This window comes from Sinohyriopsis cumingii, chromosome 7, assembly GCF_028554795.1.
Source record: "Sinohyriopsis cumingii isolate HCF-2022 chromosome 7, ASM2855479v2, whole genome shotgun sequence".
Classification (NCBI taxonomy): domain Eukaryota; kingdom Metazoa; phylum Mollusca; class Bivalvia; order Unionida; family Unionidae; genus Sinohyriopsis; species Sinohyriopsis cumingii.
In genome coordinates this window covers 11552191-11579243 of record NC_142967.1, presented here as the reverse complement: position 1 = coordinate 11579243, position 27053 = coordinate 11552191, and the positions used below count along the sequence as shown (strand labels likewise).

The 27053-nt window shown below is 34.3% G+C and overlaps 1 protein-coding gene across 1 annotated transcript; it reads left to right on the top strand.

The window, feature by feature from the left end:
• Positions 1 to 210: 210 nt before the first annotated feature.
• LOC149794737 (uncharacterized) lies at positions 211 to 24009 on the top strand. Its single transcript, XM_089964354.1, has 7 exons — positions 211 to 278; positions 4257 to 4426; positions 6885 to 7021; positions 11990 to 12167; positions 12647 to 12727; positions 19942 to 20064; positions 20821 to 24009. Exons 2-7 carry the CDS (start codon positions 4274 to 4276, stop codon positions 21499 to 21501), a joined length of 1353 nt encoding a protein of 450 aa, XP_089820480.1. The 5' UTR covers positions 211 to 278; positions 4257 to 4273; the 3' UTR covers positions 21502 to 24009.
• The last annotated feature ends 3044 nt before the right edge of the window (positions 24010 to 27053 follow it).

Below are 27053 nucleotides of genomic sequence, written 5' to 3'. Positions count from 1 at the left end.
TGAATAATTAGATCAATTATTAGCCGATTGTTGACTATAATGAAAAGATTTCTATCGGCCCTTTAATGTGTTTTCAATCATTGATAATTCACTGCAGGTTGTTTGATTTCAATGCATTCAGCCTGTTGCTTATTAAAATTTCTTCATGTGGAACATCTAGTATACATGAATATCAACTAATATTTTTTGCGCTTAAACTGCATTTGAGTCCTCATAACCAAAACGACGTTAAACTGTCAAAAATGACCGCAAAGGATTACATATCCAGAGTACCATAGGTATGTGATGTGTTTGACTTACTTGATTGTTATATATGTGTGTGTATGTGTGAATTACTCGATTTATATATATATATATATATATATATATATATATATATATATATATATATATATATATATATATATATATATATATATATATATATATGTATGTATGTATGTATGTGTGTGTTTGACTTACTTGATTGTTGGGTTCTACTCTGTGTGTGTGTGTGTGTGTGTGTGTGTTTGACTTACTTGATTGTTGGGTTCTACTAACAAGCACACAAATAATTGGAGTACGCTAGTTAACAGGAACTTGTATGTATTTAATGTGTGTATGTCTAGTTCTTTTAAGTCATAATGAATATACGAAGAGATAGACAGATGGATAAATGGAGAGATTGACGGATAGTGTAAATGCGATGTAAAAGTTGATATAATGTAAGAGTGTAATGTAGCAATGACGCAGCTAAGCAGCATTACATACTAAAATCTTGAACTAACTTGCATAAAGCAAACTGGATTGTCAGTATTTCAAGAGAAGTTAACATTAAAAATGCATCTCTCTCCCTCTCTCTCCCTCTCTCTCTCTCTCTCTCTCTCACACACACACACACACACACACACACACACTGGCAGACACCCTGATAGGTAGATAGTGCTACGATTCTAGGGTCTTAAACTACGTAACAAAAAAGAGCATGAGCCAAGAAGTTTTTGTATAATTCAAAAATATAATTTATTTCCCTAAATTATAAAATGAAATAATTAAAATTATCTTCCAGTACGGTGAATGAATTCCTAAACGCAAAAAAATTATGTCAATTCCAATAGTTCTGAGTAATATAAATACGTTCGTAAGGTATAGGCCGCACACAAAAGATCGCCGGAGGCTTCTGTCCTGTTCCGTCCCTTCAAGCTGTAAAATAATACATGCCCCTTACAATATATATATATATATATATATATATATATATATATATATATATATATATATATATATATATATACATACACAGGGCCGGCGCCAGACGATCTGGAGCCCTAGGCAAGGTTAGATTCTGGCCCCCCCCCCCGGAAAATATAAATTTCAAAATTTATAAACAGTAATTACGTCCTGAAAGTTTCGTATACGCGCGATTTTCACTCACTCATTTTTGCTTGTTTCGGTCAGCCTGGTGTTTCGGTCAGACTGAATCTACCCGATTATTTGTCCCTGTATGAAATAAACCAGGATAAAAAATGACCCTCAATAAAACTGAAATTTATTTATTTATTTATCAAAAACTGTTGTTGATTTGGAGAAATGCGCCCCCTGAAATTAGCGCCCTAGGCGGCTGCCTAGTTTGCCTATATGGTAGCTCCGGCCCTATATATATATATATATATATATATATATATATATATATATATATATATATATATATATATATATATATATAAAAGTGTACCCGTGTACGTGATTCCTGAAATTTTGACGTCTAGGACGGAACAGCTAATTCTGTGGCTGTACGAAACAGAACGTATTGTTAGCAAAATATCTTAACATGTTGTAATTTGTAATACTATGATTCCGAATTTTGATCACTATAAACTTTATCTTAACATTTGAAACATTATTTGATGAATTATTGTGGTCATTTCCTTTTGAAAGCATTTTCTACGATTGTTTCAAGCAGCGTCATCAGTGGAATATCCGGGGCAATTAACTTATCTAATCTATAATCATTTTAAAACTAAATTGCAGTTACCTCCCTTGACATAGAGTATAGGTTTGAATATCCAGTTGATCTATACTTTGTAAATAATTGTAGTAAGATAATACAATTTGTTGATATTATTAGTAATATTAACTACATTAAGTAAAGGAACATATGCCATAATCATGGACAGAATGAAATCGCCCCAAGCCATATTACCTGAAAATATATGACCACACTCCCGCCTTTCAAATAACCCCTCAGATATCATTGCCCTCACCACCAAACGAAACAACTGTATGCAGATGTGAATAAAAAACGTAGAATTCACTGTGCAGTAAACTGATACAATAACTATCTGTGCGTTGCTTAGACGTAGTTTGCTCTGTCTCGTTATAAAGATTTTTTGTTCGGCTGTTACTGCCCAATTCTGAGTGTTATGCACACGTTTTATGAGCTTAAACGAAGGTCGTCTGCCACCAATCGCAGACGTTTTCAAAGGCTTACCTCCATTCAAAGTGCAAAATATGATTTACATGGTCAGCCTAAACACCAACCTTCACTATAACACAGACTGAGTTTCTCTCTATATTAAACGTTTTTCAGCGACTTTAGCCGACTTCTGGGAAAACCCAGAGAAGAACCATCGACCCACGGGACGCTAATAGCAACCTTTCTCACCTACCCACGTTGGCAAAGGGGAGATTCGGACCCACGCAGTCAGTTATTATGGCATGTATATGAGTAATGGGCTGTACTACAATTGCTTTGACACTAAATAACCCGTTCATCTTGTTTTCCCATAAATGCACCAAACCAGACGTTAATTTAAAGTCGTATGGTCCAAATTGTGCTGTGACCAAAATGTGTATCTAAACATTAAACATATCTTTTGCACTCAGCTCTCAAGGAGCTAGGGTAGTTGACAAAACTAAACAAATATGGTCATATAGAGAGACGCTAATGCTAGATTAGAAAGAAATCTGTATAGAAGCAATGGAGGGCATTAGGGTTTGCATCATAAATGGGTGGATGCAATCCTTTGAAAACTCCTATCATCTTTTCTGTTAGCATCCATTATAAGTTTTGCTAGATCAGTTGCATGCATAACGCTGTGCTTCAGAATAGGGCCAAAATGACAGTATAGTGAAAGTATTCCAAGACAGAACTAAGTCGGTCTAACTCTTAGGTCTGCTACTAACGAACGAAATTCTTACAAAGTAATAACTGAATTTGCTAGCAGGGACCTTACAGATATGAATTACATTCTTTCTGCGGACTAAATACAAAGAAGAACAGTTTTCGTAATTTTAGACGATGTGCCTCAGAAACGGTACACGAGGGTCTTCCCGGGTAACGCATCATGTGAGACTGTGTTGTTGCCAATGTACTTCCGTTGTTTTAGAAATTGAAAAACCAAAATGGTTTTCATTCCATAATCGATTGTTAAAACAAATCAGTGAAGAAAATCGCCATGACATATGTCTCAATAATTCTTTCTTGTAATTAGAAGTAAAGGGTGTAGTTTTTTTTCGGTCTAAGCTGCTTGTTTAGTTTAGTTTAAAAACGTATGTATATTATGGACCCATACCTTTGCGTTGCTTCCGTAATTTTCAAAATTGTAAAATTTGTAATTCTCTACCATGCACTGCGTAGTACAGTATTTAAATGTAGACATCATCTGTTCGACAATATTTTGCCTCAGTGGGATATAGAGAATGATAATCCTTATATTTGGAAATATAGAAAGATAATCCTCCTATTGGGAAAAAATTTGCTTGCATGCATTCATACTGAAAATTAGGGCTGAGTATGCACAGTACTGCATATTTATTAAATTGACCACCTGTAGTGGTAGCAGTGTGGAAGGTGTTATTAGTGATGAAACGTATTTTAAACCTTAAAATGGTATTGAAAGTTTATATTTTAATGGGAACGGGTTGAGACATTCAGCTTTAGAGTACTTTGTGACTGACTCTTATGTAAACTGTTGAAGTATAAATAACTTCCTACCAGAAACATTAGCAAAGATCTTCAGTATAAATTAAACCGTTCATTCGATTCAGATTTCAGCGTATTCATTAATACCCGTAGTAACCAATTATATGCAATTCAAACTACTCTTAAAAACACACAAGAACCCATTTTAAGCTGTATAGATTGTGGAGTGATATGTTTTATTCGTTTGTTAGCGACTGTCGAACAGATGCAAATCATTTCTCGTGAATCCAAGTTTAAAAAGGCCTGAAGTGAACACCATTGTTCTTTTCTTTTTCTTTCTGAACAATTCTAGAGGAAGGAGAACCAATTATGTCGAGCTCAAAACGGACAACCCCTGTAGGGAGCAAGCTGGACCTGTTATTTCGGGCCCTAGAAGGAACCCAGACAGGAGTCGATCCTGATCTACTAGCAGCTGCCAAAGGGGAATATCGACAACTCCAAGACACCGCAACACCATTGAAAGTTAATATTATCGCAGAATAAGTAATGACAATGGAAATGCGTTGTCAATTTAACAGGATTCGATCCAAGTTCTACTTTATCTGTTGTGCAAACTACATAAATAATAATAGAGAATTTCATTTTCTCACTTGAGAGTCTACATATGTAAATAAAAAAGCATATAAAAATATTCATAAAAGAGGCTTCAAGTAATCAGCCTTAAAATTAAAAAACTTCGGTCAAGACACCATTATCCCACAATCAATCACTTTCTGACAGACCATTAGTGTCATGCGGGAGAAGAAAATCTACATTGCTGAAACCTGTATGCGTTTTATCAAATATATTTTTATGCTTTATCCTTTGATAGCATGTTTCATTTAATGTTGGTTGCATTTGCCGTACCATGACGTGCCGATCCTCCAGTCGAGCGTGAAAACTTACTTGAAGGGTGTGTGTGTGTGTGTGTGTGCATGTGTGCGTGTGTGTGATTTGGATTTTTTTAACGTAACTTTAACAATTTTTAAGTCATATCGCTACGATGTCTGCAATGTGGCAGTTTATAGTGATGTCTAGCACTGGGTCATCATGCCGCAGACTGGAAGGGAGTGACTGGAAGAAATATATGTATAATTTAGACTTATTCGTTTATGTTTTAGTCAAAATAATAAATCGAATATATATATATACTATAGTATCATCAATTTTCGCGGGGGACCAATTTTCGTGGATTTCGTTGTTGCCCCGAACTACGAATTTAAATCCGCAGCGAAAAATGAACCACGTAGGATGATGCCCCCCACCCCCCCCCCCACCCCCGTTTTCTTACAGTGTTTCATTCCTAGAGATTAACACAGCTACCAGTATTTGATACATCAAGGTCGATACTGTAATCTGGTAATTAAAAATTAGCTTTTGCATTTAATTTTTTTTAACTATTTGAAACAAAAATTAAAAATCATTTTATATTGTTTCAATGCACACGTTCGATAAGGTATCTGATAGCTTTAAGTTTACACTCGCTGCCATTAATGGGTATGCGAGGTAAGTAGGAATGGAGAGAAAATAGAGAAAAAGCATAAGGTATTCAAACAATAGTAATCCTGAAAATGAATGAAAAACTAATACAAAATAACTGTGTATGAAAATTAAATTTAATACTTATTAAAATCGATCCTTCATTCGAGTACAACTGTTGTTGAAACGTTTAAATCCTTCTGAAAGCACATTTTATTTTATCCATGCATTTTTAATCCAAACGAACAACAATCCTGTAAAATACTATAACTATTTCTTGAAACATTATTATTAATTAAACACTATGTATATACACTAATTACAGCAGAGTATTAAAGCTCACACTTCGCAGATTTTGGGACAAAGCCACTGTATCAACATCGTGTCAATCAAGTCTCATAGTACTCACACATGCTTTTCGGATAAATACTCCTCAAATTGCTGAGTTAAACAAGTCCAGCTTTCTCAAATCCACTGATAATTAAGTCCGATCTTTCACTCATTGTCGCGTGAGCTGCAATTATCCATTCAACGTGAATCGGCTTGATTAATTAGGTGTACAAATACTGTGCTCTGATCATCACCAGTAACATCTTCTTTTTCCGTAATGGCGTCCATGACCTGTTTAGCATACCATTTGTGGAAGTGTGACTTTAATTCGTCTTTGTACTCTTTATTTACTGTCAAGTCTAGTGGTTGAAGTCGGTCTGTACAAGAGGCAGTCACAAACATTAGCTGTTTGGTAAGCAAGCGCCTGCGCCGTGTTCGCAGCTTCTGACGGGTTACGATGTCCAGGAACCGGGGAGGGGGATGGGGTCTAAGTTGAATTATACCATTCTTAAGCCAATGTGTTTACGCCATGATCGTCAGAAAGTACTGATGGTGAAACTTGATGGACAGTGGTATATTCATTCATATGTACTTTAATAAACGACTGGCCTAGTGTTGATGGTTTCCTTTGATGTTGAGCACTCAAACGAAAACATGGCGAAAGTGATTAATCTTGACAGATGTTTTATTTGTGCTCATAGAGTGTTGTTGGCTGCGTCGGCTTCGACTGATGTTATTCAGGGTGTCAGTATTGAACGTGCAAGGTCTTTGATTTGTGCTCATACAAGTGGCAGTATTGTTTTAAACATTTAAGTGACCGCCGTTTGCATCAGCATAGTTTTATTCTTTTGTATTCTTTATTTTGGATATTTGTAGAGGACAAACCATGAAATTAAATACCTACTAATAAGCAAAGTTTGACAGGTAAAACCACGAATTTAAGTACCTACGAAAATTCCTTTTTTTAATACAAAACCACGAAAATTGAGCCCAACGAAAATAAATGATACTACAGTATATATATATATATATATATATATATATATATATATATGAATATATGTATATTAATTTTTAATGTTTTGCTGTTTTGTTTAGAATTTTTTTAAACATTTTGGGCATGTTTTTTAAGGGTGGCTCAGCAAAATCTTCGCCGGACTACAGTAAACTGCAGTCTGATTATGCCAACATCCAGACAGAGCTCAGGACAAAGGAGGCTGAAATAGCCAGTCTTAAACACCAGCTCAGCCACCGTCAGGAACGGAGCCAGTATGTCCAGTGACATCTATCTATCTATCTATCTATCTATCTATCTGTCTGTCTGTCTGTCTGTCTGTCTTTCTTTCTTTCTTTCTTTGTTCCGTATTCCTAACTGCAGAGAAATGCAAACTGCCGTAATTAGCTAATGTGGCTTGCAAATTGCATGAATCTTTTGACCGAAATGAAGATATATTTATTTAAAAAAACATCCACTTAATTTTTTGTTGATTGTTTTCAGCATCCTCTGAAACAGTATATATTTTGACAGTTAAAGCACCGTCAATAATTTTTTGTTGTGTATCATTGCCATTTCGTATAGAGATAGGAGAAAACTAAAATAAATTTTTTTAAAAATTTCTAGAGGACATTATTATTTTTGCATATAGAAATTCCGTACGGTTGCCGGAGGTGGTGATACGGCAGCATTAAAAAGTTAATATTTACTAGTGCACTTTCACAGTGAGATGTAAGCGTGTTATCATTTTGTATAAGGGTTACTAGATTACTCGCGAAATCCCGAAAGCAGTGTCATTTTAGCAGGACGAACATAAGCGTGCTCATAATTTCCATACTTTATACTCGTGTTCCTGATTTCTGCAAATACAACTTTGGCGAACATATGCACAATAAACGATAAGTATTTTCTGAATTCATTCAACCATTGACATATTTTCATGATTTCTGCTCATTAAACTACCGACACATGTTCATAAATTCATCTAGCCGAACCGGTGGCGAATGATCAAGATTTATGGTCGCTTAACCGTTGATACATGTTTCTGATTTAAGCTTATTGAATCGTTGACGCATGTTCATGATTTCTGCCCCGAGTACACGGAAGCAGTGATGTATTATTACACAGGCTTGTCCAGTAAAATGAATTCAACTTTCTCTATAAGTCATAGGAAACAGAAACACTCACGCATTAGTATCATGCCTCAAATCTCTGTGTCGGTTGGGTTGCACTGAGCAAAAATGTGTTGAATAAAGGGCATTTAACATAAAGAACTTCTTTTATCTGGTAATAATATATGCACAGCTCCAGTAAATTCTGACACTTTTAAAGACAGTAACAGTTGTAGTTTATTCGATATACATTTTAGACGGTGACAGTTTATGGCAGTGTATAATTCAGCAAGATTTTCAGCAGCTTGTTGCCTGATGCTGCTAACGATGTATTGTAAATAACATTTAATATGATTTGTTTTGAGTTTTGTTGTTGTTTTGATCATTTATAAATGAACCAGGTCTAAAACCACTGAGAAATGTAATAGCTGATGCTAGGTAATGTTAGAAATCGGTTTGTTTGCACAGATGATGTATGTCCTGTCCTTACATTTTTGACTTTGTTTTGTACAGTACGGCAAATCATATAAAAATAAAGAACAGAAATTTGGTCTTAGACAGTGTCAAAAAATATATTCATCCATTTTTTAGCTGTCACATTTTGTTTCACTTCTTTCTCTGTTTTTTTTTTTAATTTACATTCAGAGATCCTACGCAGTCTCTTCATTCTGCTTTCCGATTTTGCTTCTGTTTAAAGAAAGCAAGATTTATATTTATGTGTAACTAACATTCTACACTGTCCCACTGACGGTACTTTGTAAATAGATACATTCTTGATTAATGCAGTCTTAGTACTTTAAAGTTCTCGTTTTCATTCAAATAATTACCCGCTGTTCTAGTTTTCATTAGAACAGTTAATCACTGTTCAAATTGTCATTAGAAGAGTTAATCGCTGTTCTAATTTTTATTAGAAGAGTTAAGTATTGTTCTAGATTTCCTTAAAATAAATACTCACTGTTCTAACTTTCATTAGAAATGATGCTCACTGTTCTAACTGCCATTAGAAGTGATACACACTATTCTGACTGTCATTAGAAGTGATGCTCACTGTTCTGATTTTCATTAGAAGAGTTAATCTTTGTTCTAGATTTCAATACATTAGTTAATCATTGCTGAAGTTTTCATTAAACTAGTCAGTCATTGTTCTTTCGAATCTTCCTAATCCATTATCCATGGACAATGGCTTATTATAAGTACTTGTTAGTCTTGTATTCAAGCAATAAAACAAACATTGAATGGTGTACCAGTATATGTTTGTTTACTCTCGCGTAAATTAGCTAGCGAGAAGTCTCATAAATTGTTTAAACGACATCCCTTATAAAACGAACCAAGGCAGTATATGACTACTGTTTTCCTTCCTTTTTGTTTTATAACTGTTGGAGGTTTCTATTCATGTTAGTTTTGTCTGTAAAAAATTTTGTTTGTTAACAAGAAACTTACCAGTTTTTCTTTATTAAAGATTCATGACAAAGTTTGCTCTGTGTCGAAATCCAGGAGGTGAATATTTACCTTTGCTAACAATTTCTTTACATCCATCTAGCTTCATCAAAACACAATCTAATTGTATATCAACCATTTCTACCTGATGCGGACGAAAAATAATGCCTTCCCTATTTAAACCCTAATCGCCTTTGATTGCCATTGCAATTTTATGAATATATGATTCAGGACCATGTAAAAGTATTTGCTTCATAATTGTTGTAGCGCATATTTTCAACTTAAACAAGTGAAAATATGTCCGGATCCCAAATAATGTAAAACCCATTACGTTGTCACAAAATCTCTGTAACACGTTATGTGCTGTATCCATCTGAAAACACTCTGCAATTTATATTGCATTTTTCTGTTAATAGGTTATTGCGTCTGGTATTTTTCAACAATAGCAATAAACCGTAGCATGCTAATGTTCAGAATTAACCTAGTTTAATGTTTTATATTTTAATAGGGAATAGCTCTACCTCCATTTTTGATCTCGCATTTATTTCAAGGTACTTATTATCTACTTTTTAAAAGTTAATTTTCGTTTGTTACATATATAATGTATGTATGTTTGTGTATGTGTGTGTTAAGATATATCAACGTCGTATACCTTGATAATAGGTTTGTGTGGTGGAGCGAAAGAAAATTTGCGGCAAACATATCAACAAACCAACCGCTCACATTAGGTTACCTCCCTTTCGAAGTATAATTCCACTACCACAACTATGTACATTTGGTGGTAAAATGACCCACGTGGCCTGTGAAAACTGCATCACACTGAGTTCATATGGCATTTTCAGATATTTTTTCCTTACAATGGATTTGGTGGAGGATGTGAAGATTTACCAAATATGTAGGAGGAAATGTCAGGAATTCAGTACTTGCAGAGACGGAGCACAGGGCTGATGACGTTACAAGAAACAACGAGGCAGACTTCACAACCAGTAACGTCACAATGAGGAGTATGTGAACCCCCTATACAGTTTGTTAGGCCATAGTTTGTTCCTGAGTGGGTTCAATCTGTGACAGTAGAGGAAAGATAGGACACAGTCAACCTACTCGTGTAATAATGCGCAAAGAGAATGCACAGATGTGTAGATGGTCATAGGGTCGAAACATGAAGAGCGTGATAAAACAAAGAAGAAAATGGCCACAACCTGTATAATATGACAAGTGCACGGACAAACACATCTGAGGTCATTTGCAATAACCTCACCTCTTTCTGACAACTTCGACTAGCAGAAAATGAATCAAAGGAAATCGTCGTTTCCTTCCGAAATTGAAAAACTTCAGCGGACGAAAATCGTGCTATATTTTAAAAGAATAGATCCATATACAAATATTGGTGTTCAAAATATCCCTCGAAGACGTTGTAATCATCAATGAAATGCTGTCACTTTTAATTTTCAATGTTACTCCTTTAACGTTTAAAATTTAAAGAAAAAAATAATTTGCTTCAGTAAAATTCAATAGCATACAAATATTGCTTTCATTGCTACCAACGATGACACGTAGTCGACTCATTTTCACATCAGATAAGTGCTTTGCTTTAATAGATGACCTCAGTAGGTACTGCTTTTATAATGAATTATGAAACGAGTTGGATAATTTCCAGTTTTTAAATCATTGTCATTTATGATTCTGTTATCGCATGGTTTTTATTCTCACTCAGACGATGCACTTTTCGATTCTTGCTCGTGAAAAATAGTACCAGACGCGAGTTGAATCAATTATGTACAATTCGATAACCAGTAACATTAAAATAATTTTTTTATATAAACATTTCATTTAAAAACCAACAGTCCTTCCAAATCAATAGAATATCTAAAGCAGACATCATTTTTTAGTTTCAGTACTAGTTTTAAGTGGAAATTCTTGTGTGATATTTATTTCGCTCAGGTCAAATCGGCCGGAGCAGTGGACTAATCATATTATATTATATTATATTACATTACATTATATTATATTATATTATATTATATTATATTATATTATATTATATATGAGACTGTTTACAATGTTTACACCGACATACACATCAGATGCAGAATTGCGTACGGAAGAAACGTTCTTGAATATTCTTGTGGAGGTATGGTTACTGAATGCAAAAATGTTACTAAAAATATACTCAAAGCTGTTGCTGTACGATTCAAGATTTATTGTTTTTGCGACAGGATATTTGCATTACTGATTTTTAATGTTGCTGTGGTTGCATAACATTATCTCAGTCGGAGACGGAAGTGCAATCATTGACATTTTTTTATAAGAAGGTGCGACCAAAAACGTTCGGTGGGGTCCTAACGAGACGGGCACTCCCACACTACTATTGTTATCTTGACTTCTTTATATTCTCATAACACATCAATTTATTATGACAGCTTGCTTTCCACGCAGCTCGGGTGTCTTGCACGAACACTTGTTTTCCCGTATGATCAAAACGTCTGTATAGCTCAGTGAGCAAAACCTATGTTCATTCTTGGCAATATGTTCGCCCAAGCTGTTAATTTGACGGGTTTTTAGTGACAAGTTGATTGTCTGGTGGAGAAGTGTTTTAAAATATATTAGCATGAGATGATAATTAAAGGTAAAGTTCGATGAAAATTAGATAGTCTTGACTATTAAATATATGTCCATACTTTTGTGATGTATTAGGCAAGGCTCCAGCCCACATTCAGAGAACTCACACCTCAGTGAAACACGCACACCAGCCAAAGTGAAAGAACGTTACGCAGAACTGTACGACACAGAGTGGACAGACGCTTTCGAATATTTGAAAGACAACAGCTGGTCTGAGGTGGATGCAGTCATCACCTTGCAGAGGATTTTAAGGGTAAATGTTATGTATTTCATCAGTTGATAAAATGTCTAGTATTATTGGCCTTTCATTCCTGCAGCGCAAGAATTGCTTAACCTGAGACTGTATATAAACTCAAGATTTCCAGGTGTCTTTAAAACATACGATTTCTATGTTGTTAATCAATAAGTAGCAACTGGCTAACATACGTTTCCTAAAAAAAATTACTAAATGAGCTCTTTTGTATGATATGTATTAATGCTGTGTCACTGGGAAATATTCCTTGAGTAATGTAACATTTATCAATAATAATAATAGTACCGTTTCACTTTGTAATGAGTCGGAAGAAGATGATAACATATGCATTAGAAATCTCACGGATCTTGATATTTTATACAAACGCTTATATTTATATTTATTGTCAGACTGTCATACTAAATGTAAATTGTGCAAGTATTTCTAATATCTTATGTTATATTTATTCATAAATTAAAACGTATTTTGTTCTTGTGCAGGCTAGTCAGAAATTTTGTGAAGATGTGGAGGCAGAACAACTTCTGAATATTCAAGGCGAAGCTTTATGTCCGCTGTCATCCGTAAGTAATTCCGAGAAATATTTCAGGCAATTGGAACATCGTTGTCTCTTTCCTGTCCGAGACGAATAACTTTGATTATCTGAAAGAAACAGTGAAGTAATTGTAGTGATATTTCAACTACGTCTGAAACACCTGCACTTGAAATTTGTCATGTTATTCTGCAACTTTATAGTGAAAACATAAAATGTATAAATCCTTCGGTTTCAGTAGCACCATGAAAACTTGGAATGTTATTCTTAAATATAGTGATTTTCTAGAACGTAACCGCTGTGGTAACAATGGCGCATTAGAGACTGAGAATTAAAACATGCACTGATAAAATATCTAACGGAAAAAGGAAATTACATCAAAACACATCACAATTAGGCAGCAAACTGGTGCACATGAAAAATATGGTAAGGCGACTATAACGTAGACCATATCCTATCATGGTAATAAAGGACATCACCGAAGAAATAACAAGAGGTAACATTCAAACATATGCCGATCATTGCATCCAAAAAAAATGCTGAAAAAACAAATACACTATTACAGACTGCAAGTAGGTCTTCTAACATTTGAACAAAATAAAATCACATACATGTTGATCTAATAATGGGAATATTGAAACATTTTACATCAAATCTTCAAAAACAAATACAACAAAATTAATCAAAACTAATCACAATTAGGTAATTTACGAATTTTTTACACTACCTGGATGAAGTAAAAACCATAAAACCTTTAACAGTATATATATAAAGATTTTGGATATTCCATTTTTGCAAAACTCTCATTTATAAGTAATCAAAATTAAACTACTGGAACAAAAACGCACAATCGTCCTCAGATGTAATGTAATATGTTACAAATGAAACAGCAAAAGGATTGATAGAGGAATCGAAACCAAACAAATGCAACATTTGAGAGATTCAAATAATGTGTTAAACGAGACGAAATTAATCTAGTATAACAATGGAGGAAATTAACATTTTAGAGAAAAAAATCGAAACGGATTTTTATCCAAATATGGCAGAACAATAAATAGAGGCACATTGTGTTTGACCAACAAAAGCCAATTCCATATACAAGTCATGCGTGAAAATTGTTTAAAGCACTACTGGCTTGATTTTAAAATAAGGAACTTAATATTTTAAATCAAACCAACCAGTAAGGCTTATTATCGTGCAACTCATTTAATGCATTAAAATGGGTTAATGCACCTTAACCTAGTTAACACATCAAAAATGAAAATAATTAGATCAAAATTTCCTAGACTGAAAACATTCAATCTTCCAGATATATACCATTAAACATTTCTGAGAACTACACCTTAAAAGTTGACAGCAACTATTGTATGAAAAGATAGAGATAACGGTGTGACAAGACATGTTATCAAAATCACTACGGTGGGCAATATGGATAGCACCAGCTGGTTGTATAATCTCCATTTAATAGACATACCAGATTTATTCAAATCAGTTTGGAACTTTAATGTTTATTTTCCGATACGAAAACTGCTGAATGCAAAGTACCATTATCTTTAAATGGGGCACTAAAAGTACCAATAACATTATGATGAAACAGTTCAATTTGATCTGTGACAGTCGTACAATTCAAGAACAACCTAACAGGAAATACCTCAATGGAAAACCGCACTTGGTAGATAATGTTCCAGGAAGAGATTAAACTATACACTGAGGTTCTACCGAGCCTTCTTATGCTGTTGAATTATCCGCTTACAAATGTCATTACAGTTTTGGATCAAATACTTTTCAATATTGGATAATATTGTCTGCTGATGAAAAAGAATAGGCAGTAGGTAGGTAGGACATGCTTCTTTCTGCAATACAGCAATGATCTCACGAAAGAAGGCATTGTACCTTTAAATCAACACATTAAGTCATATTAAATTACATTTTAAGTGCACAAGTACAAAACAGAGCATATGTAACACGTTATATTTAAACGGTATCGAACACAGTCAAAATGCTAATGGAGCCAATAATTTAAGACAGCAAACTTACGATAATGTCATGGTAAAAATCGTAAATACATAATAGATTCAGAAATAAAATTGGACCAAGTTTTTGAAAATATGCAGTATCACTGGATACAACAACAGATAAGACCCTACCAGATAAGCAATATGGGACAGTACTAACATACATTGTTGAGGACAGAAAAAGGACACAAGGGGATAACAATTATGTACAGATCGCCATAATTCTACTATGAGGTCTGTTTATTCTAATTCTAGATCTTGGATTTTCAAAGGAGACACGACAATTTACAACTGTCAGAACCAATATTGAACATGAAATAAACAATCAATCGGGACCAATTAAATAAATTAGCCAGCACTCCTTAGCAGCCAACATATCGAATGCAAACTGTTGACTATACTGTTCAGGCCGTTTTTAATTTAATCAAGAAATTATTCATTTTGAGTATAACAAAAAATGAGGATATTGAGGAGGAGCTACAGTGGGAACCAAAGCACCTCTAGCCAGATTTGTTGTTTGTTGATATAGCCGCAGCTTTTGTTACACCATTTTCTTTGAATACAAAATATAATCTTTCGGCCGATAACCATTTATCCCTCATTTAGGAATTGAATTTTCCAATATTTTCTCTAAACTAGATATCTAACTACGTTCGTTTTTGTAATCTCACTTTCCAACTCCACTTTCAGTATTGATTTTTGTTTTAGGTCCGGTTGAAGTCTATATCAATTTTCAGTGATTCTATTGAAGATTGACAGCTTTCACAACATTAATATAGCCTCTTGCTACTATATATTTTTTGCAATGAATACAATTTTCACTGCAAATGGAAGTTTTCGCCTTTCAGTTGTCAGCAGTAATCATCATATTATAGTCGCTGCTTTTGAGATCTGCTGATCAAATGGTTCATTTTTGTCCATTGTTGGAATCAAGATATTCACAGAGACACATACTGGTTGTCTCATCTGGAGGTAACTGTTGCTTGTAATGGATGCTAAAGTTGTGTTCATACAATCTGGGAAACACCCGACCTTCAAGTACAGAATTTACAAATTATTGTCTTTTTATACCAGCATTTTCTTTTTATTTTCTTCACTTATTCACAAAACCAGAGGCTTAATCACTTTTTAACAATGAGCTCGGTTTTAAAACCTACCTTCCACATGTCTTAGTAGCTCTCAGATATACTTATCCGCACCATCCTCTAGATATTGTATAAATGTAGCGGTCTCTACATCTGAACGCAGTTTTAAATTTGTTAATAAATCATGACTAAATTTTGTAATTCAAAGATGTTGCAAAGTCTTGAATTATTTTATGAGCATTTCATTCTAAATTGTTAAGAAGTTGTATTGCCCGTTCATACTTTAGCTCCATCTAAATCTTAATAGATCACATTATTCGATATATGTAGGTCCCCTACCCATAATACAATACTAATTAAATACAACGTGTTATATTATATGGTGTTCATAACTTCTGTGTGATTTTCCAAATACACATACCTAATAAAATGTCTACAAAGCTGCTTGGTAAGATAGTGTGAAGCTATTGCATCAGATAAAAATCTTTAGTCAATGGTCGTATTAAATATCGCAACTTGAGAAGAAAAGCCAGATTGAGGTAAATAAAAATATTTTTTATAACTGATATCTTGTTATTATTCATGAGGAATAGATATTTGTAAGAAATGGATAAAAGAAATACTACGCTTCTTGTATTACTTTTCCAAAGATTGTCATGAATTGGACAAATACAAACGAAATGGGAATTGTCCCTTACAAAATAACATTATTTTTTCAGAGAAAATCAGAATGCCTATGATTTCTACCGTGATTACCTATCTCTACATTTAACTAAGATCTAAACTGATTTACTAAATAAATATGATACGTGAAATATATTTTTCGAAATTAATCTAGTTTTATATATAGTATAATACATACATTTATGTGAATTCTTTACATCGCTTTGACAGTCTTGGAACGCAGGCTCCATAATTCTTTGAGAATAAAGTGAGAAAATTTGTTTTCCGTATCACACATTTTGATTTAACCAGATATACCCCAAACTGAAAGGAAATAACAATCTCTTTTGCGTTTGGTTTCATAAATAAAACTGATACAGATAGCAAGTTGAAGACTTCTTACAACCATCAACTAAAGACTGCCAGATGCAAAGTGATTTTTCCCCACGTCTTAACACTATTGCATTGTTAGTAGATTAGGAAATCTAAATACTGTTTGAGAAACTTATACTGCAGAGTTTCAATATATATACCAAATTCATATTTACAAATTTCTGACATATAACAAAGATATGGTTGTATCAAACTTTTTTAAATGTCATATACACTAAAACAACCTAATCGTTTATGATAATTCAATATATATATTGTTATCTTCTTTGCCTGAACTGCTGGTTTCTGCTTTTGTTTTGTCCAAAATATTTTGATGAGAAAATACATTAATACATTTGTTATAACGCACACTTTCAATAATTCTTTCTGTGAAGCCACAAACTTGATTAAAATACTCTCTTTCTGAAAAAAAATTGCTTTAGTTTCCCTAGGTTGACAATCATATCGGGATTTTAGCAAAAACGCCCTTCAATAACATATTATTTGAAGCCGAACTGTATCAAAAAAGGTAGCAACATCGAATGTATTGCAAGCATATAATCAATATCTTCCCACGTTAATAACCATCTACTGCATTCAGATTCAGACATGCAATCAAATTTAATAATAAAACTAGTAAACAAGTTCATACATAGTCTTACCTTAATGTCCTTTCCAAATAAGTAGTCAAACCTTATATTTAGATCTCTTAATCTATTTACAAGTTTGTCATTCATATCCTTATTTATGAATGGCAACCATAATTTTTCATTGTTCACATTATCAAAAGCCTTTAAACATGTAAAAAAAATACGATAATATTTGACTTTCGTTTGGAAATATATCTTTCAAAACTTTTCAGTACTCGACCAGGCCAGCACGGCCGACTACCTGCTAGAAATACATGGAGGATTACCAGACAAAATTGCTAACAGAAACATCAAACAATCATTTACATTATAGACAATATAGTTTTATGTGACAGAACATCTCCCTTTGAATAAATTACTGATTTTTAATTGGATTATGCGTAAACAACCAACGTGTCTCTTATTCATTAGAGCTGTAAAAATGAGCTGAAAATGGACTTTGCAGTTTCTGGATGAGAACAATCTTAATAATTGGATTGAAAATCAAATCACCTGGATGTACAACAAAAAACTGAACATTTATTCCTCTGAAATGTAGTCAACAGCTTTGGTCCAGTAGGACCAGATATTTCTTTGTTCTGATGAGACAATCCTTGCTGCAGAGCAATAACAGGCCGATTAAAAAAATGTATAAGTTATGTTTTCCTTCAAAACACATGACATCTATATCCAGCACAATAAATGGTTACAACAGCAGCTATAATTGGAAGAAAACAAAAGCTAAAGGTTTAACATTTACGGGAAGCAATTAATTTTACAAGCTATTTGACTCTGATGGACATAATGAAGAATGCTTCCGATACGACAATGTACTTGAAGTGTATCAAAGAAAAACGGAATAATTTAATAAATTTAGCGCCCTTGCTTACTTGAAAACTTGAAAGGACAAAATTAGGCAATTCATTACTTAATCAGCCATTATGATATATATATATATATATATATATATATATATATATATATATATATATATATATATATATATATATATATATGCATCTACTTATCATGAGAAAGTTCAGAACAGGAGCAGATCGTGCAAACTACTAGTGCCAAAACTGCACAGTCTGTGTTGCGTGGAATGGAAGTTAAGGTTCGACTTTTCTGTCAGGTACTAATAGAACAGTATCTACTCTATCCTTCAGGATTTTAGACTTTGCATAACAAATACATGAATGGTATTGTTTTTTTTAAGCTGTATAAGGAAACGTTGACATAGATGCAAACATTTTTACCTGACCTCTCCTTATTTACATGATAGGATGAAATAACGTATTGATATTGTGCCAGAAAGTAATACCGTTTGTGCAAAGTTGTACAACTCAGCAATAGAAAATAAAATCTCAACGATTATAAAAGAACTACCATCATCTCGCCCGTGCTATCAAGCTACAACTGTTAGCGTTACTAGCTATTAACATAAACAACCACGAGAAGTAGTTTTTGCTCTCCTGAGTTTCTCCTCATTGATTGCCTATCCATATTTTTTGTAGTGTAGTATGCTCAGTAAAACGTACATGTATTGCTACCAGGATTATTTCAGTATAAAGTAGTAATGTTGTCAAGCAATAGTTAATAAACACAGTCCTGGTATTAATTTCTCAGTGATCTTTTCTGCATTTTTCTCGCATAGAAATTTACCACTCTCAGCAAATGAAAAGTCTAACTGTAATTATTGCGTTATAACTTTTAATATTAATAAGATGTTTTGTTTCACGTTGGCGTTCGGGAAAGTGTTATAAAACAAAGCAGCTAATGTGTTTCTGAATGCATTATTAATTAATTTGATGCTAGAGACTGCATGACTTTGAAACACAGACTAAACATTTTAGATTTATACTGATTTTTCCTTAGGCCTTATATTTTAATACGTTTGTCCTCCACTCCACATATTACAATGCGATCAAGAAATTGGCGGTTTTTTTTTCTTTTTGTATTTTAAAAGAGTTTAAGTGGTTCAGCTCTGGAATATAACTATGACCTTGGGGAATATTTGTTTTCTAAACGTATAAGCGATCATTAAATGTTCTCGTTTCGTTTTGCTTGATTTTAAATTCCTTTTATTATTATTTTGTTTTAAAATAAGTGCTCTATGAATGTCACCTTCCTAACTACTAATAAGGATTCATAATCTTGTCCAGAAGCTAATCTAGGTCTTATTTATATGGGTTTAATTAACACTTAAAGTGTATTCCATATACGGCTATTGAGTAACAGATCCTGCGGAGACATGGATTTCAAATTATCCTCGTTCCGTGTGAATTTTTATTCGCTCCTCGAAACTCAGTTTTTTTGTGTGTGTGTGTGTGTGAGTGTGTGTGTGTGAGGAGAGAGAGAGAGAGAGAGAAGGTATTATTATACCGTACATCTTAAAAGATCTTAAAAGTATGGATTACAAAGCGTATAGTTAAACGATGATGATGTTAGAATTTGATGCCGATTTTGTTTGTTAACTTACAGTGGACAGATGATACGTCAATCATGCACCGTATGAAGACCCCAATGATTTCCAAACAAGTCACCATTCTGGCCAAGCAGTACCGACGTTCAACAGCTGAGGAATGTCTCCCCGCCCTTCAGCAGGTACAAGTCTGCTGTTCTTGTATACATGATTTGTATCTAAACACAACAGTGTGGTATTATCCTGGTCCAGATTTTAATTTGATGCTTGGCTTACTGGAATGCAAACTTTCAACGAGTTGACTATTATTTTATTTGACATAATTCTGATAGTTTAGTAAATCAGTTGCTACGATGATATATAATATTTATTAGAATAGTTCGCTTAATAATGTTTTGATTTCGAATGATATATTCTGAAACATTGTCCGTGCGTGCTCATTGGTTTCTGTGTTTGTGTTTCTTTCTGTGTGTGTGTGTGTGTGTGTGTGCGCGCGCGCGCGCATGTGTGTGTGTGATTCCGACTCTCACAATAAAATTGGTGATTGCATCAGTGTCTTAACTGTACGGATTAAACCATCTCATACAAGTTTACGGCGGCTTGGAGTAGCAAGGAGTTCTCAATTCTGCGACTTTTAAAATAACAAGACACCTGCATACTTTGGTATTAATGGGTACGAATTTTCTTTAACAGAAACCATTATAAATAGCATCAGCTTTCCCGTCATTTTGTTCATGCCAGTTTCCAGTAATTTCCGATCCAGCAAACTGATTGGGATATAGTTGTATACAATATCACTTTTATTCAGTTAAGCGTTTTATGTCATCATTTTCAAAGTGTCGTGAAAACCTATTTCCTACGACTGGTACCTTCTAAATTCGCAATCCCGAATGAGAATTTGCTCTTCAAAAATGAGACTTCTTTGCTTTTATTGACAGGCATTCGTGACCCATGTTCTACCTACATTCGTTGACATAGAAAAATACAACTCCAAGTCCTTGTTCTACTTTTCTCGTGGGTGCGTGGAGGTGTGTTGGTTCATGTGTATGCAGGAGCCTCCAATGGTCTTCGTTGGTAAGGTGGAACAGAACTCGCCCTTGGACACCAAGTACTTCCGCTGTTACAGCCGACCTGGGGACAAAGTTGACTACCTCGTCTGGCCCGCTCTTCTTCTACATGAGCGCGGACCTGTTATCGTAAAGGGTGTTGTTCAGCCAGTCGCGGGCAATACCCTCACCAAGATCAAGAAAGTAATTTCTGGGACCTCATCCCCTCTTAGGACCCCCAGACCAGCCGTGAACAATGATACAGATGCTGCGCATAATCCTGAGAATTGGGTCAACTTAGATTCAGACGACGAAATGGATGATGAACCTACAACTGAAAAAGCGTTGCCGAGGAAATACTACACGCGTAATGCTGGTGATACTGAAGTGAAACCATCCTCTCCTTATATCAATCCAAACGGCAGAACTCCACCGATTGTGGTTGCTGAAGGGTACTCGATGGACGACGAGACGCTGAATGGTTCGCCAAATGGATCGAGAAGAGAGAGCATTCCAATGAGTGCCAGGAATCTCACAAAATTTTGGAGGAAAGATGAAGAGGACGATTACTAAGTAACCCTTACAACTATATAACTCGTTGAGATTTTACTTTCATTGGCTACCCAGAGATATATATTTTGTTCACATATTTCAACCAAGCGCTTCATTTTTCCAGTAACTACCGATATGTCGCTAGAATGGAACAAATCTTGAGGTTTTGTAATTGTCTTTTCAAAGAAAAATGCAAAGTAATTACGATGCAATGGTTGAAATGGTTTTCCGCTGACAGTCATTTGGGAGCGTTTGCAACGTGAAAAAAGATTTATAAAATTAACTGCAGGGTCACTGCTGTTCTGTATTAATGTATATTTAATCAAATAAGAATGATGACAAAGGAGTCAATATGAATGATATTTTTTACATATGCAAAATTCTAAAATTGTCAAACGATGATGTGATTATGTCGCAGACCGTTCAAGCCACTGCGTGAGTATAATACTACTTTTCGGAACTTGCTGCGCAGTCAGACGATAAACACAAGTGAATGTGAATATAATGTGCACTGCTATACGCCATTTTCTGGCGTAATGAAAATGATCTTTTGATAGATGGCGTCAGCATGTTGTCACAATATTAATACCACTTACTGTGTGGATTGAAGTTGTTTGAATGCGATAATATGTACGCAACAGGTTGCTATTTCTAATACACAGGAGGACAATGAGCCATCATGCGAAATGTTCAAATTTCTGAAAAAGTGGAGATTCAAGTATTCTCATCTTTTGAAGAAATTATATTTATTTTTTGGGATATATCATTATTGTTCGTGTTTTCTTAGGCATAAGCATTATGTGGCGTTCATTGATGTGGTTTGAAATGTTCATAAATAGTAGGATTCGCATATGTCAGCGTTCGGCACGTGCAGATAACATTTATAGAAAATACTGGTGATGTCATAACATTTACACGACGAATGGATAACATCAAAGACAATCTTGGGGATGAACGTAGGTACATACTGCTATCCTTCAATTCAGTTAATAAACTAACATTGGAGAGCAATAGAACCTCGAAATTTACTTCCTAATTCCGATCGGTGTGATATATTTGATTCATGTAACTAAATGCCGCAATTTAAATGTCATCGGCCTTAGACATCGCATCCAAAGAAAACCCTCTGGTGTAAATAATGGCCATTTTGAACTGACCTCAAGGCCGTGGTTGTTATTACGTGATAATAACCTCAATGGCGTCATAATGACTGGATGATGCGTCATCACTAACAGCAACATAAGTAACGGTTAAGTGATGGAAACTCGATAGTTATATTTTTTCATTACAAAGTTGTATGAATAACATTAAAAATTAAAGTGCATGCATGAATGTGAACTCAAATTAAATAACAAAACATCTCCAGCAAAAGACTATCCGTGTAATTAAAAATTATGTCCAGATAACCTACTTTTATTTGGTTTATGCTCCGTATTTCGAAATGTATATAAAAACGAACTAGTTTCGTGAACTTTTATGGAATGACTACACTGAAGTGTAAATTCATGTTTATATCGATATTGTTTCGTAGTTTCATTGGTTTTATTACATACACATTAATCTTACATGGCTGATCTGGCATTTCTGTGATTCCGTACCGCATATTCCGAATCACACACCTAACATTTCCGTATCGCACACGCAACTGGAACTACTTTTACAACTGCAAATATTTAAAATATAGTCCACTTATAAACGGGAATGATTTATTGCTGTACATTTTAAATTATTCGAAAATGTCACGTTTGTAATTTTAGGAACTGGGTGAAAACGACCTTCTTTGCCGCTTGTGATAGTACTGTAAGTAGACAGGAGCAGTTTATGTGCATTTCACGGTATCTGGGCCGATAGATTAGAGTTAGTTGAGCTTTACAATAAAAGTTATGACAGGATTTTTTTTCATTGAGTTCTCAAATGAAGCTGGTGTGCATAATGACATCAAATGAGAGAGAGAGAGAGAGAGACAGAGACGGAGACAGAGAGAAGTACTTTGCCACTGAAATCTTGTATTGAACGTTTTAAAAATCCAGGCAAAGTGAGAAAGACTCAGGGAGTCAGATCAAGATTCAAGTATAGTTAGAAATGTCTCACGTTTGGAGACAACTTTACCCCATGTGCAATCCCCAAGAGACATTCCACAATGTAAATCATCTAAAATACCAAACTTAGCTAAATTCCATTTCTCCTTCAGAGTTTCAAAAATATCGTCCACGGAATTATGTTTTTTTAAGGAGCAAGTTTAAGTGAAGGGACTTAAACTTGGTCTATTAAAATTACTGTGGGATCGAATTTGCTGAGTACCGGTAAATCTGAGGATAAAACTGGCAAATATTTCCAACATAAAGACATACGTATCACAGACAGCAGCAGCTATTTTGATTGCAAATTTAGAAGTGTTACATCCTGTTACAATGTTGTTGAGACTTTTTCATTACTAGGGCACGTAGAGAGAACTGTATGTTAACATTTTAAATTCTTGCGACTATTTAAGATGAAAATTAAAGAAAATAAAACAAAACAATATTACAATACTGTTTCTAATTTTCTTCTTAAAATATGTCTAAATGAATATTAAAACTCTAGTCGCATGTTCAAAAACGACCGAACCTTCAATTTTTGAAATATATGAATAACTGATCACTTTAACTTCAATGCATCACTAATTTCATGCATCAAATTAAACCATAAAATGATGAGTTTGAAAATACTGTAAATTAATGAGCTTTCTATATAAAATTGAATGTATTTAATTAATGTTTGTGAAATTTTCCCTGCAGTTTGATTGGAAGTAGCTTGTCTATCATACAAGAGGAGTGTAAGAAAAAGGAATATTATCGGTCCAAAACCTATATTCCATTTGAGAAGTAAGAAAAAAAATCCACTTGCTTGTGTTTGCCGATTAAATCCATTCATATGTCCCATACAGTATTTTATAAAATTCAAAAGATTCATATATGGAATACTGACAGACGGATGACGCAACTGTACAGTATATAACAAGGCCTTTTGCCCCGGTTACGTATATGATGGTTTAAATAACACATTTCATTAAACACCAAATGACTAATTCATTTTCTAAGTATACATTAAAAAATTGAAGAATGTGTGATTAAAAAGGGATATTTAATAATATAATACCACATAAGTGTTATGTTCCGAGTGGAGGGGTGGGGGATGACTCGTTCCTACGCTGTATCAAAATCGTTCTTCCCGCCTACTCGGAACATGATACATATCTAGTTTAGTCTTTTTAACGGCCTTTTTAGCCTTTTCTTGGCTATATAATGCCGAGGAAATGGGAGATAAGTGTCTTTCCCCTGGGCACACCGAGGCCGTCAACCCTAGGCTGGCCTGGTCGGATATTAAACCCGCGATCCATGGATTACGAGTTTGACGCTCTGCGAACTGTACCGCGGATCCCTGTGACAGTTTAACATGAATGGTCGATAACAGTGATATAATTTCTGAAGAGAGTTTTATTTCCAAGGTAAGAAGCAAATACATTGGAGATCAATTTTGTATTTACAAGAAGAAAAGAAGTTTTCACGATTGTAGAAACCCAGTTTTATTTGAAAAGTAATCGAAGATTCTAGTGTGTATATCCGGTTTGATCTGTATAAAAAATGCCTAAATAAAACTTTTATATACAGTAAAATGTTTTTAAAAAGTTAAGGCCGATCATGGTGAAACTCAGTGGCGTTACTAGGGTTGGTGTCACCTAGTGCGGATACTCATGGTGTCACACCCCACCCCACCCCCCCATGAACGTCCTTCCTGCACAAAAAAACAAAAATCTTATGGACAGTCACTTTGGTGTCACCCCCTCTGATGGTGCCACCCGGTGCGGTCTGCACCCTCGCCCCCCCCCCAATGCATGTACAAGCGTAAGCAATAGAAAAAGAAAAAGAAATTCAATTAAAAAAATAACAAATTCAAATGCAACTAGACAAGGAAGAACGAGAGAAACAGAGGGAATATCAATTTAGAATAAAAGAAATGAACTGGCAAGTGGAAAGCACATTCACATTTAAAATCCAAATTTAAGCTTTGATATTGCAAAGAATATAGATTAGTGCTCCCTTTCAGAGAAAAAGAAGTAGACATATATTTTCCTTATTTTTAAAACGTTGCTGAAAATTTGAAGTGGCCAAGGGAGCATTGGACTCAATTATTACAATATGTATTCACTGGTAAAGCTAGTGATATTTTCCGTTCACTCTCAGTTCAACAAAGTGGTGACTATCATACGGTTAAAGAATGTATATTAAAGGGTTATGAGTTAGTCCCTGAAGCCTTGCTTGGAATAGAAAGTCGATCCATTCGAAAGAGAATTCCCTGATGTATTAACAGAATGTGAAGTTACCAGAACTATGGCAAAGAAAGCTCTTGAGAATTGTGTTGATAAGGAAAGTATTCCTTTAGCTGACACACTTACTGGTCAGGCTTTTAATGAGGTCACTCTCACTTTTTGTTTGGATCAGTCAGAAGGTGTTGATCACTGTGATCCTTTTTTAACGACTCATTCTCTTTATGCTAATCAGGGTGATAAACGATAATCACTTGTCATCGAAAAGGAAAAATATCCTGAGCTCTCCTGTTTGTTTCAAAGACTATTAGTGAAACTGAAGCTAATGAAGTTCATGTCTGTTATTTCATTAAAGATGGCATTCTTGTGAGAAAACGGAGACCTCCCGAGGTACCTGCTGATGATAAATAATGAACTATCAAACTGTAGTTCGAAGACCTTACAGACAGGAAAAACTTAGTCTGGCCCATGAAACTCCATTGGCTGGTCATTTAGGGATCAATAAAACTTATCAGAAGATCTTAACTCACTTCTATTGGCCAGAAATCAAAAGTGATGCTGGTAAATACTGTAGATCTTGTCATACCTGTCAAATGGCAGAAACGCCAAATCAGAAAATTCCCAAGGCTCATCTACAACCTATTCCTGCCTTTGAAGAACCATTTAGTAGATCTAAGAAATTAAATAAGCACCAAAGAAATTATTCCACAATCGAGAAGGAATGCTTAGCTTTGATATTGGCATTACAACATTTTGAAATTTACATTAGATCAGCTCCTTCTTCGATTATTGTGTTTAGTGAACACAACCCCCTTACTTTCAACGACAAGATAAAAAATAAAAATCAAAGACTTGTAAGGTGGAGTTTGTTGTTACAGGAATATAATCTTGACATCAATCACATCAAGAGAAAATATAATTTAATAGCAGACGCACTTTCCCGTGTATAACAATGTATTATTTCATGTACACTGTATAATTCATAAGAGGTCTCATTGTGTTTTTTTTTAAATTTATGGTAAAAAGAAAGTTTTATCATATAAATATATATTTTTCTTTATGGGGGAAGTGTTACGTATATTTGATTTAATTTATGTTTGATTTAAGTTGTGTTCGATTTGATTTGATTGTTTGTGGATTATGGAGTATTTTTATTTTCTTAACATGTCATTGTAATGTAATTTTGTTTACTAGGAATTTTATATTTTCCGGAAATTTAGTTTGACTTGAGTTTTTCCTTAGATACCTAATAATATAAACACTTGTT

What these genes read in the sequence shown, in the direction of transcription:
- LOC149794737 (XM_089964354.1), top strand. Translation starts at nt 4,274, where the DNA reads ATGTCGAGCTCAAAACGGACAACCCCTGTAGGGAGCAAGCTGGACCTG. An exon ending in ACACCGCAACACCATTGAAA is followed by an intron (nt 4,427 to 6,884) that starts GTTAATATTATC and finishes ATGTTTTTTAAG; the next exon opens with GGTGGCTCAGCAAAATCTTC. An exon ending in CACCGTCAGGAACGGAGCCA is followed by an intron (nt 7,022 to 11,989) that starts GTATGTCCAGTG and finishes GTGATGTATTAG; the next exon opens with GCAAGGCTCCAGCCCACATT.